General features: G+C 44.6%; 1 protein-coding gene across 9 annotated transcripts in view; it reads left to right on the plus strand.

Moving 5' to 3' along the window:
- Positions 1 to 17,164, plus strand: part of SMARCA2 (SWI/SNF related BAF chromatin remodeling complex subunit ATPase 2) — a 403,813-nt gene that overhangs the window by 313,215 nt on the left and 73,434 nt on the right. For all 9 annotated transcript variants that reach the window (XM_077249116.1, XM_077249118.1, XM_077249115.1 and 6 more), the window contains one exon: positions 165 to 383. In XM_077249116.1, coding sequence (XP_077105231.1) covers positions 165 to 383 — 219 coding nt within the window. The remainder of the gene's footprint in view (positions 1 to 164; positions 384 to 17,164) is intronic.

The raw sequence follows: 17,164 nt of genomic DNA on the forward strand, positions 1-17,164 counted from the left end.
AGTATGTTAATAAGTTAAAATGAATTCACTGATAAATACAGGTCATCCCTGGAAACAAAATAAGCCCTCATATGACAGTCACTGGAAGTCATACAGTACAAGGTTTGTTACCCTTTAAAAGCGTTAGTGTCCATATGTGCTAACTCTTGGTGTATGCTTCCTAGCGCATGGATTTAGATCGGCGCAGAGAGGATGCCCGAAATCCAAATCGCAAGCCTCGTTTAATGGAAGAAGATGACCTTCCCTCCTGGATCATTAAAGATGACGCTGAAGTTGAACGACTGACTTGTGAGGAGGAAGAGGAAAAAATATTTGGCAGAGGGTCCCGTCAACGTCGGGATGTGGATTACAGTGATGCACTGACTGATAAACAGTGGCTTAGGGTAAGTTTCTTTTTAACTGTAATTAAAATGTTATAATTTTTTTTTATAGTTCAGTTCTATGTTTAAAAATGATGACTGTCAGAACACTGTAACATATTGAATGCCCAGTATTTCTTTCTTGAACCCCTTCACCCCACAGCCAATGTTTGTTTTTGCTTGTTTCTTCCTCTTTAGCCATAACTCTTTTTTCATTATTTCATTCACATTGCCATCTGAGGGCTTGGTTTTTGTGGGAAGATTTGTACTTTTGAATGACCTCATTCATTGTATCATGTAATGCACTAGAAAATAGAAAAAAAATTCCAAGGTGAATTTCACAAATTTTTTTTTATTTTTTCAAAATTATGCTTGTTGCTATTTTCAAAGAACTGTAATGCTTTTAATTTTTGGGATATAGTGCTGTGTGATGGCTTATTTTTTGCTCCGTGAGCTGACAATTTTACCTATGCCATTTTGGGGTAGATACTATATTTTGATCGGTTATTATTGCATTGAGAAAAAAACAGTTACCGTATATACTCGAGTATAAGCCGAGATTTTCAGCCCACTTTTTGGGGTTGAAAGTGACCCTCTCGGCTTATACTCGAGTCAGTGTCGCTGTGGGGTCGGCGGGTGAGGGGGAGCGGCGGCTGTGATATACTCACCTGTTCCTGGCGCGGTCCCAGCATGTCCAATAGTCTCCGGGCAGCTCTTCCTGTGTTCAGCGGTCACGTGGTACCGCTCATTAAAGTAATGAATATGGACGCATGACAGCTGAACACAGGAAGATGCTCCCGGAGACCATCTGACAGTGAGACGCTGCCAGGGACCGCGTCGGGAGCAGGTGAGTATATCGGGGGAGGTGAGCATTGCGCGAGTCACCTTCCTCGTTCCATCGCTGCGCGCTGCTCTATCTTCCGTCCTCTGGCTGTGACTGTTCAGGTCAGAGGGCGCAATGACGCAATTAGTGTGCGCGCCGCCCTCTGCCTGAACAGTCAGTGCGGAGGATGGAAGACAGAGCAGCACGCAGCGGTGGAACGTGGAAGGTGACTATCGCAAGTGCCGGGGGCCTGAGCGAAGAGAGGTGAGTATGTGATTTTTTTTTTATTTTAATCGCAGCAACAGCAAATGGGGCAAATTTATGGAGCATCTTATGGGGCATATATGGGGAGCATCTCATGGGGCCCTAATGTGTGGAGCATCTCATGGGGCCCCTAATGTGTGGAGCATCTCATGGGGCCCCTAATGTGTGGAGCATCTCATGGGGCCCCTAATGTGTGGAGCATCTCATGGGGCCCCTAATGTGTGGAGCATCTCATGGGGCCCCTAATGTGTGGAGCATCTCATGGGGTCCCTAATGTGTGGAGCATCTCATGGGGCCATAATGTGTGGAGCATCTTATGGGGCCATCAACCTTTATGCAGCATTGTATGGAGCAAATGTTTCTATGGAGCATCTTATGGGGCCATTATTAACCTTTGTGCAGCATTATATGGGGTATATTTTAATATGGAGCATCTTATGGGGCCCATCATGAACTGTATGGAGCATTATATGGGGCTCCTGATTTAATATGGATATTCAAAAACACTTAACCTACTGATGTCTCAATTAATTTTACTTTTATTGGTATCTATTTTTATTTTTGACATTTACCGGTAGCTGCTGCATTTCCCACCCTAGGCTTATACTCGAGTCAATAAGTTTTCCCAGTTTTTTGTGGCAAAATTAGGGGGGTCGGCTTATACTCGGGTCGGCTTATACTCAAGTATATACGGTACTTCTCGCATTTTGATATATATTTTTTTCTTTTCCCTCATGCTGTTTACTGATCGATGCATTTATTTTATATTGTAATGGATCGGATTTTTAAGAACACAAAAATACCAAATGTGGTTTTTTTTATTGTTTTATTTTTAATCGGGCAAAAGAGGAGTGATTTTAAACTTTTTTTTATTATTATTTTTTTAAGTAGTTCCCTTAACCCCTTCATGACCCAGCCTATTTTGGCCTTAATGACCTTGCCGTTTTTTGCAATTCTGACCAGTGTCCCTTTATGAGGTAATAACTCAGGAACGCTTCAACGGATCCTAGCGATTCTGAGATTGTTTTTTCGTGACATATTGGGCTTCATGTTAGTGGTAAATTTAGGTCGATAATTTCTGAGTTTATTTGTGAAAAAAAACGGAAACTTGGCAAAAATTTTGAAAATTTTGCAATTTTCACATTTTGAATTTTTATTCTGTTAAACCAGAGAGTTATGTGACACAAAATAGTTAATAAATAACATTTCCCACATGTCTACTTTACATCAGCACAATTTTGGAAACAATTTTTTTTTTTGCTAGGAAGTTATAAGGGTTAAAATTTGACCAGTGATTTCTCATTTTTACAACAAAATTTACAAAACCATTTTTTTTTAGGGACCACCTCACATTTGAAGTCAGTTTGAGGGTTCTATATGGCTGAAAATACCCAAAAGTGACACCATTCTAAAAACTGCACCCCTCAAGGTGCTCAAAACCACATTCAAGAAGTTTATTAACCCTTCGGGTGTTTCACAGCAGCAGAAGCAACATGGAAGTAAAAAATGAACATTTAACTTTTTAGTCACAAAAATGATCTTTTAGCGAAAATGTTTTTATTTTCCCAAGGGTAAAAGGAGAAACTGGACCACGAACGTTGTTGTCCAATTTGTCCTGAGTACGCTGATACCTCATGTGGGGGTAAACCACTGTTTGGGCGCACGGCAGGGCTCGGAAGGGAAGGAGCGCCATTTGACTTTTTCAATGAAAAAATTGGCTCCAATCTTTAGCGGACACGTTTGGAGAGCCCCCGTGTGCCTAAACATTGGAGCTCCCCCACAAGTGACCCCATTTTGGAAACTAGACCCCCCAAGGAACTTATCTAGAAGCATAGTGAGCACTTTAAACCCCCAGGTGCTTCACAAATTGATCCGTAAAAATGAAACAGTACTTTTTTTTCACAAAAAAACTATTTTAGCCTCAATTTTTTCATTTTCACATCGGTAACAGGATAAAATGGATCCTAAAATTTGTTGGGCAATTTCTCCTGAGTACGTTGATACCTCATATGTGGGGGTAAACCACTGTTTGGGTGCACGGCAAGGCTCGGAAGGGGAGGCGTGCCATTTGACTTTTTGAATGGAAAATTAGCTCCAATCGTTAGCGGACATCATGTCGCGTTTGGAGAGCCCCTGTGTGCCTAAACATTGGAGCTCCCCTACAAGTGACCCCATTTTGGAAACTAGACCCCCCAAGGAACTTATCTAGATGCATAGTGAGCACTTATAACCCCCAGGTGCTTCACAGAAGTTTATAACGCAGAGCCGTGAAAATAAAAAATAATTTTTCTTTCCTCAAAAATGATTTTTAGCCCAGAATTTTTTATTTTCCCAAGGGTAATAAGAGAAATTGGACCCCAAATGTTGTTGTCCAGTTTGTCCTGAGTACAATGATACCCCATATGTGGGGGTAAACCACTGTTTGGGCGCACGGCAGGGCTCGGAAGGGAAGGCACGCCATTTGGCTTTTTGAATGGAAAATTAGCTCCAATCATTAGCGGACACCATGTCGCGTTTGGAGAGCCCCTGTGTGCCTAAACATTGGAGCTCCCGCACAAGTGACCCCATTTTGGAAACTAGGCCTCCCAAGGAACTAATCTAGATGTGTGGTGAGCACTTTGAACCCCCAAGTGCTTCGCAGAAGTTTATAACGCAGAGCCGTGAAAATAAAAAATAATTTTTCTTTTCTCAAAAATGATTTTTTAGCCCACAATTTTTTATTTTCCCAAGGGTAACAGGAGAAATTGGACCCCAAAAGTTGTTGTCCAGTTTCTCCTGAGTACGCTGATACCCCATATGTGGGGGTAAACCACTGTTTTATCACACGTCGGGGTTCGGAAGGGAAGTAGTGACGTTTTGAAATGCAGACTTTGATGGAATGCTCTGCGGGTGTCAGGTTGCGTTTGCAGAGCCCCTGATGTGCCTAAACAGTAGGAACTCCCCACAAGTGACTCCATTTTGGAAACTAGACCCCCAAGGGAACTTATCTAGATGTGTGATGAGCACGTTCAACCCCCAAGTGCTTCACAGAAGTTTACAACGCAGAGCCGTGAAAATAAAAAATCATTTTTCTTTCCTCAAAAAAGATGTTTTAGCAAGCAATTTTTTATTTTCTCAAGGGTAACAGGAGAAATTGGACCCCAATATTTGTTGCCCAGTTTGTTGTGAGTACGCTGATACCCCATATGTGGGGGTAAACCACTGTTTGGGCACACGTCAGGGCTCGGAAGGGAAGTAGTGACATTTGAAATGCAGACTTTGATGGAATGGTCTGCGGGCGTCACGTTGCATTTGCAGAGCCCCTGATGTGCCTAAACAGTAGAAACACCCCACAAGTGACCCCATTTTGGAAATTAGACCCCCGAAGGAACTTATCTAGATGTGTGGTGAGCACTTTCAACCCCCAAGTGCTTCACAGAAGTTTATAACGCAGAGCCGTGAAAATAAAAAATGATTGTTCTTTCCTCAAAAATTATGTCTTAGCAAGTAATTTTTTATTTTTGCAAGGGTAACAGGAGAAATTGGACCCCAACAGTTGTTGCCCAGTTTGTCCTGAGTACGCTGGTACCCCAAATGTGGGGGTAAACCACTGTTTGGGCGCACGTCGGGGCTTTGAAGGGAGGGAGCACCATTTGACTTTTTGAATGCAAGATTGGCTGGAATCAATGGTGGCGCCATGTTGCGTTTGGAGACCCCTGATGTGCCTAAACAGTGGAAACCCCTCAATTCTAACTTCAACACTAACCCAAACACACCCCTAATCCTAATCCCAACTGTAGCCATAACCCTAATCCCATCCCTAACCCCAACACACCCCTAACCACAACCCTAACCCCAACACACCCGTAACCCTAATTCCAACCCTAATCCTAACCCTAATCCCAACCCTAACCCTAATCCCAACCCTAACCACAACTGTAACCCCAACACACCCCTAACCCTATCCGTAACCCTAACCACAAGCCTAATCTTAACCCTATTTCCAACCCCAGCCCTAATTCCAACCCTAACCCTAAGGGTATGTGCCCACGTTGCGGATTCGTGTGAGATTTTTCCGCACGATTTTTGAAAAATCTGCAGGTAAAAGGCACTGCGTTTTACCTGCGGATTTACAGCAGATTTCCCGTGTTTTTTTGTGCGGATTTCACCTGCGGATTCCTATTGAGGAACAGGTGTAAAACGCTGCGGAATCCGCACAAAGAATTGACATGCTGTGGAAAATACAACGCAGCGTTTCTGCACGGAATTTTCCGCACCATGGGCACAGCGGATTTGGTTTTCCATAGGTGTACATGGTACTGTAGAAAGTAAATAACTTGGCACTCAACTTGTGTATAGTGATGATTTTAAGAATTAAATATTTATTACTTGGATCGCAGTCCAGCATAAACGTTTCGGTCAAAACAATAAGACCTTCTTCAGTAGACCGACTGCTTGTCAGATGTAGAGGGTCACAGAGTATAGGTAAGATCCTATATATTAATTGTAAATAGACCTCAGATTAATTGGATATGAACGCATAGTTCTTCAAATTGTGGTAAGGTTGGTAACTAAAATAGCCAGGATAGGTATGTATCCCATAGAATGAAAGAGCAGGGTAACTTTCAATGTGCTGGCATAAATGTTATTGTATATATTGGCCAATAGTTACTTGTGTAGTGGCACAAAATTCTATTGTGCAAGGTCTCCTTGAGAGTCCTGTAGGATAGGTGCCACTGTGTTACCGGCCCCAATAGGTTGTAAACGGATGGTGTGCATCAACGCGGTGTCCGTACCACTCCCCCTGTCCCTGCAGATCAGGTGAAATTGGAGTTAACCCTTTCACCCGCTCTGCAGGGACGCGATCATTCCATGACACCACATAGGCGTCATGGGTCGGATTGGCACGGGTTTTCATGACGCCTACGTGGCGTCATGGGTCGGGAAGGGGTTAAGGAACTTAAAGCTGCAGTGATGATCTCCTATGAATGCCAGTTACAGGCTGGCTTTGACAGGAGAATTGGCATGACAAGCAAGGGGGTCTTCAGCAGATCGTGTGCTGTCACGGCTACCCACTGGTGCCCCACGATCACGTCACGTGCGTGCGGATGGTTACATGGAATGATGCCCCCTGCCGGCTCGTATTAAATGCCGCTGTCCGAGATGGACAATGGCATTTAACAGGTTAACCGCCACGGACCGAGCTCCGCTCCATCCGCAGCTAGTAATTGCATGTGATGGCTGATCAAATCTGCTGGAAAAGATGGGGGCTCGATGTGTGAGCCAGCATCTAAGGTATTGACATGACATATGACGTACATGTACAGTAACAGTTATTAAGGTTGAAGGAAGACTTTAAGTCCATCTAGTTCAACCAATAGCCTAACCTAACATGCCCTAACATGTTGATCCAGAGGAAGGCAAAAAAAACCCATGTGGCAAAAAGTAAGCTCCACATTGGGGAAAAAAATTCCTTCCCGACTCCACATAAGGCAATCAGACTAGTTCCCTGAATCAACACCCTAACAAGGAATCTAGTTTGTATAACCTGTAACATTATACTTTTCCCCTCTTACATTAAAGAGAGTTACATAATCTCACTGCTCTTACAGTAAAGAATCCGCGTCTGTTATTATGCTTAAACCTTTTTTCCTCCAGACGTAGAGGATGCCCCCTTGTCCCTGTCACCGGTCTATGATTAAAAAGATCATCAGAAAGGTCTTTGTACTGTCCCCTCATATATTTATACATTAACATAAGATCACCCCTTAGTCTTCGTTTTTCCAAACTAAATAGCCCCAAGTGTAATAACCTATCTCGGCATTGCAGACCCCCCAGTCCTAACCTTGGTCACTCTTCTCTGCACCCGCTCTAGTTCAGCTACGTCTTTCTTATACACCGGAGACCAGAACTGTGCACAGTATTCTAAGTGTGGTCGAACTAGTGACTTGTATAGAGGTAAAATTATGTTCTCCTCATGAGCATCTATGCCATCCCATTATTTTATTTGCCTTTGTAGCAGCTGCCTGACACTGGCCACTAAATGTGAGTTTGTCATCCACCCATACTCCCAGGTCTTTTTCATTGACGGTTTTGCCCAGAGTTTTAGAATTAAGCACATAGTTATACATCTTATTACTTCTACCCAAGTGCATGACCTTACATTTATCCCCATTAAAGCTCATTTGCCATTTATCAGCCCAAGCTTCTAGTTTACATAAATCATCCTGTAATATAAAATTGTCCTCCTCTGTATTGATTACCCTGCAGAGTTTAGTGTCATCTGCAAATATTGAAATTCCACTGTGTATGCCCCCTACAAGATCATTAATAAATATGTTAAAAACAAGAGGGCCCAATACTGACCCCTGTGGTACCCCACTGCTAACCGCGACCCAGTCCGAGTGTGCCCCATTAATAACCACCCTTTGTTTCCTATCCCTGAGCCAGCTCTTAACCCACTTACACATATTTTCCCCTATCCCCATTATTCTCATTTTATGTATCAACCTTTTGTGTGGCACCGTATCAAAAGCTTTTGAAAAGTCAGTGGCTTGCAATAATATTTACCCCTTTGACTTTTACCCATTTTGTTACATTACAACCTGTCTTTAAATATTTTTTTGTGCACAGATTTGTGTGTGATGCATCAGCACTCTCTAAGTTGAAGTGATATAGGCAGAAACTAAATTTATGGGTTCAAATAACTAAAAATTGTCATGTGCATAAGTATTCACCCCTTTTGCTATGAAGCCCCCTAAACATTTCTGGTGCAAGCAATTACCTTCATAAGTCACATGCTTAGATTGCACACAGTGTCACATGGGCTTTCATTGTATGTACACACCTTTTCTGAAAGGCCAGGGAGGCTGCAACACCATTAAGCAAGAGGCACCACTAACCAAACACCATGAAGACCAAGGAGATCTCCAAACAAGTCAGGGACAAAGTGGTTGAGAATTCCAAGTCAGGACTGGGTTATAAAAATAATAATAAAAAAATATTCCAATCTCTTCTGATCCCCTGGAGTGCCATCAAATGGAAAGAACATGGTACCATAACAAACCTGCCACGAGAGAGAGATGCCCACTAAAACTCCCAGCCTGGGAAAGGAGGGCATTAATCAGAGAGGCAGCGCAGACACTAAAGGTAAACCTGAAGGAGCTACAGAGTTCCCAATCAGAGACTAAAGCATCTGTTCATATGATCACAATAAGCCATGCACTCTATTGAGATGGTATTCATGGACGAGTGAGCAGAAAAAAATGCCTTTACATACACAAGTTGTTAGGCTAGGTTCACATTGCGTTATTGGGTGATCGCTAACGGACAGCGTTGCACGGCGAAAATGTCGCAATTAACGCCGTGCAACGGGTCCATTAGCGCACCCATTGACAGCAATGTTGTTTCTGCCTGAAGCGCATCGTTAGCGCGTGCCTTTTTCGGCTCGCGCTAGCGATGTGCCGTTCTTTTGTGGCGTGCCTCGGACGCTGCTTGCAGCATCCGCGGCGCGCCCGAGGTCTGTTCCCCGCTCTCGCAGATCGGGGATCTGCAAGAGCGGGGACGTTAACGCGACCCCTAAACGCGACCCCTACAAATACATTGCGTTAGCGCAATCCGCTAGCACTAGCGCTAAACGGATTGCCCTAACGCAATGTGAACCTAGCCTGAGGCCAGGTTCACATTGCGTTAGGGCAATCCGTTTAGCGCTAGCGGATTGCGCTAACGCAATGTATTTGTAGGGGTCGCGTTTAGGTGTCGCGTTAACGTCCCCGCTCTCGCAGATCGGGGATCTGCGAGAGCGGGGAACGGACCTCGGGCGCGCCGCGGACGCTGCAAGCAGCGTCCGAGGCGCGCCACAAAAGAACGGCACATCGCTAGCGCGAGCCGAAAAAGGCACGCGCTAGCGATGCGCATCAGGCAGAAACATTGCTGTCAATGGGTGCGCTAACAGACCCGTTGCACGACGTTAATTGTGACATTTTCGCCGTGCAACGTTGTCCGTTAGCGATCACCCAAAAACGCAATGTGAACCTAGCCTAAGACTCATTTTGAGTTTGCCAAAAGACATGTGGGAGACTCCCCAAACATATGGAGGAAGGTGTTGTGGTTAGACCAAAACTGAACTTTTACCCTTCGCCACGACAGCACCCCACATGAGAGAGAGGGATCCGCCCATAGGAACAGGAAACCTACAGAATAAAAGGAGGCGGTCCCCTCTCCTCCTCAGTTTAGGTTTCCTGTTTCTATGGGAACCCCGAAGTACCTGCAGTCCAAAAAGGATTCCTGGGCCATGCACCCGCCTGCGTCAGTCTCTGGTGGAACGGCAGGGGCTGCGGTACCAGAGGCAGCGGCGGGGGAGCCACTGTTTGCAGCCTCCCCCCTCGTCTGTTCATCGCCATGGTCCGGGTTCGGTGCCGCTGGGCCGCCCGGATCCATGAGGACGCGCGCGCTCAGCGGCCGGCTTCTTATCCAGCAGCCGCCGCATGGTAAGGAGGAGCGGCGCGTCTAACCCGGAAGTCGCTGGAGCACTTCCGGGTTGGGTCCGGGGAGGCAGGAGATTCGGCGCCAGATTCAAAAGTGCAGCGCTAGCGTCGGCCGGTGTGTGTAAGTATGGCTTCACCGCCCGATGTAGCGCACTTGTCTGCGACAGAGCAGTCTCCCAGTAAGGAGACAAGCGCCAGGAGCAGCACTAAAAGTGGAGATCGATCCCAGGAAAAGCGATCTGCCACCAAACAGAAAGGTCTTTCAGCTAAGAATCCGCCTCCAGAACCGGTACCTGTCAGCTTCACTGGGTGAGTTTTAAAAGAGTCTCTTCCCATATGCTGATATATGTTCCTCCTATATCCCCTTCCTCTAGACTAAGAAAAGGACACATAAAACCAAACACAGAGAATGTGCCTTATGCTTGCAACCCCTCCCGGACTCATATACTAAGAGGTTATGTGCAGAGTGCATCGTACTGACATTACGGCAAGAAAACGTAATGACTCCATCTGACGTTAGAGCCATAATTCGGGAAGAGATGCAAGGTCTGGCCCATACAAGTAGCACCAGTACCCGCCAGCCCAGCAGGTCCCGATCTCCAGTAAGCTCGGAGTCAGAGGTAGTGCAAAAATCCTCTGATGAAGAGGAGTCCCAGCCAAGTTCATCGGAATATGAAGGAGGGCTTTGTCTACCAAATAGCAGTGTAGACAGTTTAATTAAAGCCGTCAGGAGCACGATGGGGTGCCCAGATGAGAAGGGAAAGAAGTCAGCGCAGGACATCATGTTCGCGGGGTTAGGACAAAGAAAACGAAGGTCCTTCCCCGCCATACCCACAATTAAGGAGCTGGTTAAAAAAGAGTGGGAGAAACCACATACAAGAGGTTTTTTACCATCCTCTGCTAAAAGACGCTACCCCTTCAGTGATGAAGAACTTAATAATTCCTGGCAAAAGGTACCAAAAGTTGATGCTGCAGTGGCTTCAACTTCTAAACAGTCGGTCTTGCCTGTGGAGGACTCAGGGACGCTAACTGATCCGTTAGACCGGAAAGCAGAAGCCTTGCTTAAAAGGTCATGGGAGGCTAATACGGGGGCATTCAGACCAGCCATCTCTAGCACCTGTACTGCAAAGTCACTGCTAGTATGGACGGAGCAGCTGGAGGAACAAATTAGAAGTGGAGCTTCCAGAAATACAATTCTGTCGAAAATCCCTCTAATGAAAGATGCAGTAGCATTTCTAGCCGATGCCTCGGTGGATTCGCTACGCCTAACAGCCAGGTCAGCCGGCCTAGTAAACACAGCCCGGCGAGCACTCTGGTTGAAGAATTGGAAAGGGGACGCACAGGCCAAAGCAAAACTTTGTGCGATCCCCTGCCAGGGTGAGTTCCTATTCGGGAAAGCTCTGGACGAGCTCTTAAATAAAGCAGGAGAGCGGAAGAAAGGCTTCCCTAACCAGTACCTTCCCTCTTACAGGAGAGCTTTCAGGAGACGCCCCTTCACCAGGAATAAACCCACTGAGCAAAGGGAGCGCTGGGAGGCAAAGGATCCAAAACAAAAAGGTGCTCTGTTTTCCGGATCCTATAACCCAAGACGTAACAAGTACCGTTAATTATGAAGTGGGCGGTAGATTGAAATATTTCGCTGCTAAATGGAAATTAATAACATCTAGTCCTTGGATTCTGGACATTATTGGGAATGGATTAAAATTAGAATTTGATAGAATCCCTTGGGATTCTTTTATTGTAACATCTCCGAGAGGTCAACAACAACAAGAAGCTCTGGAATCAGAGATCCTATCGCTTCTATCTAAAAAAGTATTGATAGAAGTTCCCCGGGATCAAGAAGGGAGGGGGTTCTATTCCCCTTTATTCTTGATCAATAAACCAGATGGTTCATTCAGAACCATCATAAACCTCAAAAAACTAAATTCCTTTTTACGTAACCACACTTTCAAAATGGAATCCATTAGTTCTACCATCAAGCTTTTGTTCCCTAGGTGTGTCATGGCCGGGATAGACCTAAAAGATGCTTACTATCACCTTCCTATACATGCCGAACACCAGCAGTATCTAAGAGTAGCGGTCATCCTGGAGGGACAGGTTCGTCACTTCCAATATGTAGCAATGCCATTTGGGCTTTCTATGGCCCCCCGCATTTTTACAAAGGTGATGTTAGAGGTAATGGCTCATCTACGCCAACGGGACACTTTAATAATACCCTACCTGGATGACTTTCTAGTAATAGGGAATTCTGTGGCTCAATGTAAATTGCGGTTGTCTAACACAATCTCATCCCTGCAGGAGTTGGGCTGGATTATCAACTTCGAAAAGTCCAGGCTGAATCCAGACACTACTCAAAGGTTTCTAGGGATCCAGCTAGACTCAGTAAGTCAAAAAAGCTTCCTCCCGCATTCAAAGAAAAGGACTATACAGTCAAAGGTGTCAGAAGCGATAAAAAACCCCTACATGACACTAAGGAAGGCTATGTCCTTACTGGGATCATTGTCCTCATGTATCCCGGCTGTACCATGGGCTCAATTCCATACCCGCCAATTACAGTACGAAGTACTGTCAGCCCAGGGACGGGAAGGACACCTAGAGAGTAAACTAACTCTCTCTAGAGATGTCATAGAATCTCTATCTTGGTGGCTAGATATGGGACACCTTTCAGGGGGTGTACCATGGATAATAGATCCATCCAAAATAATTACTACAGACGCCAGCCCTACGGGATGGGGTGCACATATGGAGGATGATATAGTCCAGGATACCTGGAATCAGTCAGAATCATCATGTTCGTCAAATTGGAAAGAGTTAACAGCAGTAGGGAAAGCCTTAAATTATTTTCTTCCACAGATCCAAGGAGCAGATGTAAGAGTTTTCTCAGACAACTCCACCACAGTGGCCTATGTAAACCGCCAGGGCGGTACACGGTCAGGAAGTCTGATGACCATCGCAGGGGAGATCTTCCAATTTGCAGAGACTCATCTTGCATCCCTAACAGCCCTACACATCAGAGGAATAGAGAATACCAAAGCGGACTACCTCAGCCGAAACAGGCTGCGCCAGGGAGAATGGTCCTTAAACAGAGCCGTGTTCAGACTAATAACGAAAGCATGGGGAGTGCCTCAGATAGATCTATTTGCCACAAGAGGCAACAGACAGGTAGAAAGATTCGCTTCTCTGAACTCCATGGATCATCCAGACATGCTGGACTCTCTACACCATCCTTGGAACTTCAAACTGGCATACGCCTTTCCTCCGATGTCTCTAATTCCGCTAGTGATCAGGAAGATCAGGAGGGAGCAAGCAAGGGTAATCCTCATTGCACCCTTCTGGCCAAAAAGACCGTGGTTCTCCTGCCTCCAGACCATGTGTCTATCCGATCCATGGATTCTTCCGTTGGACAAGGAACTACTGTTCCAAGGGCCGTTTTTCCACCCGCAAGTGAAAGGGCTTCACTTGACGGCGTGGAACTTGAGCGGCAATTATTAACTTCAAGGGGTTTCTCAGAACAACTAGTAAACACCCTGCTACTAAGTAGGAAAAGATCTACAACCCTGATATATAGCAGGGTATGGAAAAAATTCTTAGACTTTCATACAGTACCATTCACTAAACAGGTTCCCGATAACACCTATTCTAGAATTCCTACAAAAAGGTAGAGAATTAGGACTATCAGTGAACACCTTAAGAGTCCAGATATCAGCGTTAGGAGCCTTATATGGATATAATATAGCCGCTGATAGATGGGTCTCCAGATTCATTAAGTCTTGTGAACGCAGTAACCCAGTACATATTCCCCGTCTACCTCCGTGGGATTTAAATCTAGTGCTAGAAGCCTTAACCAGATCCCCATTTGAGCCTCTAGATTCTATACCTCTAAATGTCCTCACATATAAGGTAGCCCTCTTGGTAGCTCTGACCTCAGCCAGACGTGTTAGTGACATCCAGGCCCTATCAGTAGACCCACCATTCTTACTGATATTCCATGACCGAATAGTCCTAAAACCAGACCCCTCATACCTCCCTAAGGTAGCATCCACCTACCACAGGTCACAGGAAATATTTCTCCCTTCCTTCTTTGATTCTCCTGTAACCCCTGAACAACAGAAGTTCCACACCTTAGATGTCAGAAGAGCCATCCTGACTTATATAGAAAGGTGTCAAGCATGGAGGGAGAGTAGGGCTCTGTTTATCTCCTTTCAGGGCCACAAGAAAGGACATGGGGTCACGAAAGCTACCATATCTCGGTGGATCAGAGATGCTATCTGCTTGGCCTATACATCGAAAGGCGAGATTCCTCCAGTGGGTATTAAAGCGCACTCAACACGAGCCATGGCTTCCTCCTGGGCGGAACAAGCGGATGTCCCGATCCATCTAATATGTAAGGCCGCAACTTGGTCTACACCTTCTACCTTTTACAACCATTATAGACTTGATCTATCTTCATCGTCTGATTTGACCTTTGGTAGAGCTGTGCTTAGTACAGTCATCCCACCCGAGTAATAACTCTCTGAAAGTCTCTCATGTGGGGTGCTGTCGTGGCGAAGGGTAAAAAGCCGGATTACTCACCGGTAATGCTCTTTTAATGAGTCCACGACAGCACCCATTTACAACCCTCCCTGATTATGCACAGCCCTTTCTTTAATTCACAAATAATGGTTGTATAGAGTTTTTAAGATATTTTGCTGTATAAGAATTAATACTAAAGCTTTTGCGGTTCCCTTTTTATACTCTGTAAACTAAACTGAGGAGGAGAGGGGACCGCCTCCTTTTATTCTGTAGGTTTCCTGTTCCTATGGGCGGATCCCTCTCTCTCATGTGGGGTGCTGTCGTGGACTCATTAAAAGAGCATTACCGGTGAGTAATCCGGCTTTTTTGTTTATCAAGGTAAACACTGTTTGGCACCAAACCAACAGAGCTCATCACACCAAGACCACCATCCCCACAGTGAAACATGGTGGTGGCAGCATCATACGAAATACAGGGATATTCTTGAGCAAAACCTGTTTCAGTTGGTCATTGATTTGAGACTGGGATGATGGTTCACCTTCCAACAAGAATATGACCCAGAGCATACTGCTAAAGCAACACTTGGTTTAAAATGAACCTATCACCCTGATTGTGCTCAGTAAACTACAGACGCTGTCAGGAGCTGAAGCAGTTTTTTGCTTTGAGGAACGGAAAAAAAGCCCAATGGAAAGCTCATGGAGACATGTTAAAAGTGATTTGCAGCTGCAATTGCCCCAAAAGGAGGCTCTATAAAGTTTTAACTTTAGGTAGTTGAATAGTTATGCACACTGAAGTTTTCAGTAATTTTGCCCTATTTGTTTCTTGCTAAAAAACAATGTTCACAGTAGACATGTTCTTTGCTTGAACTGCTGCAAACCCTCAAACAAACCTGTGAAATGCCAGGTTGTGAGGTAGCAAAACACGAAAAAGCCAAGGGGGTCAATACTGTCGCAAGCCACTCTACGTCCTGTATCGTAAAGGGATTAGAGACACCGATTCTGATGGATAAAATGGCAATCTGCTCCTTTTTGTAAAAACTTTATTTATTTTTAATGTAAATTCCTCAGCTTTTCACCATTTAGGGTATGTGCAGATGTTTAGTAATTGGCAGTTCTTTGTATGCAGCACATGTCCGCTGTGTTCAAAGCGCTGCCGGCTATTGAACGCAGGTGAATCCACATGTGAATTGAACCATGCGGATTCACCGCGTTCGATGCATTATACTGATGAATTTATCTTGCAGAGACTCGCGTCTCCGCAACATAAATAGACATGCTGCAGTCTGGAATTATGAGGCGCATGTCTGTCTCCGCCGGTGACCCGCAGGTGTCTCTGGGCACATAGTGGACATGGGATATTCATAGATACATGGGAATGTATATAGACCTTGAATCCCCATGTGCTTCACAGAAGTTTATAACATAGAGCTGTGAAAATAAAAAATCTTATTTTACCCACAAAAATGTACTTTTATTCCCAATTTTATTTTCACAAGAGTAACAGTGGGAATTAAACCCCAAAATGTGTTGTACAATTTCTCCTGCATACGCAGATATCCCAAATGTGGGGGAACACTACTATTTGGTAGCACGGCAGGTCTCAGAAAGGAAAGAACACCGTTTGACTTTTTGAACGCAAAAGTGGCTGAAATCGAGAACAGACTCCATGTCGCATTTGGATAGCCCATGATGTGCCTAAACAGTTAAAAAACCCCACAAGTTACCTAATTTTGGAACCTGCATCCCTCACGGATTAATTTGTCCACAAAACTTTGTTCCACTACCCTTCTGGCTTGTCCAGATGATCTTTAGCAATTTGCCTATATGCAGCACTGTTCTTTTTAGAGATCAATTGCTTTCTCCTTGCAATATTCAGTGTACTCCTGTCTTACTATATATTGGTGGAGTCCAAACTCTTTTGAGATGGTTTTGTAACCTGTTTCATCTGATGAGCATCTCAACAACTCTTCTTTGGTCTTCAGAAATCTCTTTTGCTTATGCCATGATATTTCCACAAACATGTAGTGTGAAAATCAGACTTTAAAACATCCCTACTCTCTAACTACTTGTGGTCTCACCATAAACTATAAACAGTTTCCTTATTCCTGCACTGAAGATCTAATCCACTTTCACAAGATCATGAAGCTGTGTGGGAGGGAAGCTGCCGTTAAACAGACAGACTTCCTAAAGAGAAGTTAAAGGGAACCTGTAAACAGGATTGTGCACAGTAATCTACAGTGTTGGGTCGGCACTGTTATACTGATTAAAATGATACCTTAGTTCAGGGGTCCTCAAACTTTTTACATGGGAGCCAGTTCACAGGACCTCAGACCATTGGAGGTCCAGAATTTAGTTTAAAAAAAAACTATGATCAAATTCCTATGCACACTGCACTTGTCTTATTTTGAAGTAAAAAAAACAGAAACAAATACAATATTTAAAAGGAAGAACAAGTAAAGTTAAACAAACTTACCGGTATTTCAATTGGAACTATAGGCCTGCTTTTGGCTAATGAGCTGGTCAATGTTCAGTTCCATATTTGTCACTGCTAGCCGTAACAAGTGAAGCAATTGTTCTTTTTCTTGATACCATTGTTAACTAGGGATTCCAAATTGCTATTAGTAAAATACCTATATATACAGCGCTACAAAAACAATATACCTGCAGTAAAATTGCCCACACGGAGACATACAGACTGCACTGCCCATCGATGCAGTCTGATCAGTGCCCATCAATGCAGCC

The sequence above is a fragment of the Ranitomeya variabilis genome, chromosome 1, assembly GCF_051348905.1.
Source record: "Ranitomeya variabilis isolate aRanVar5 chromosome 1, aRanVar5.hap1, whole genome shotgun sequence".
Taxonomy (NCBI): Eukaryota; Metazoa; Chordata; class Amphibia; order Anura; family Dendrobatidae; genus Ranitomeya; species Ranitomeya variabilis.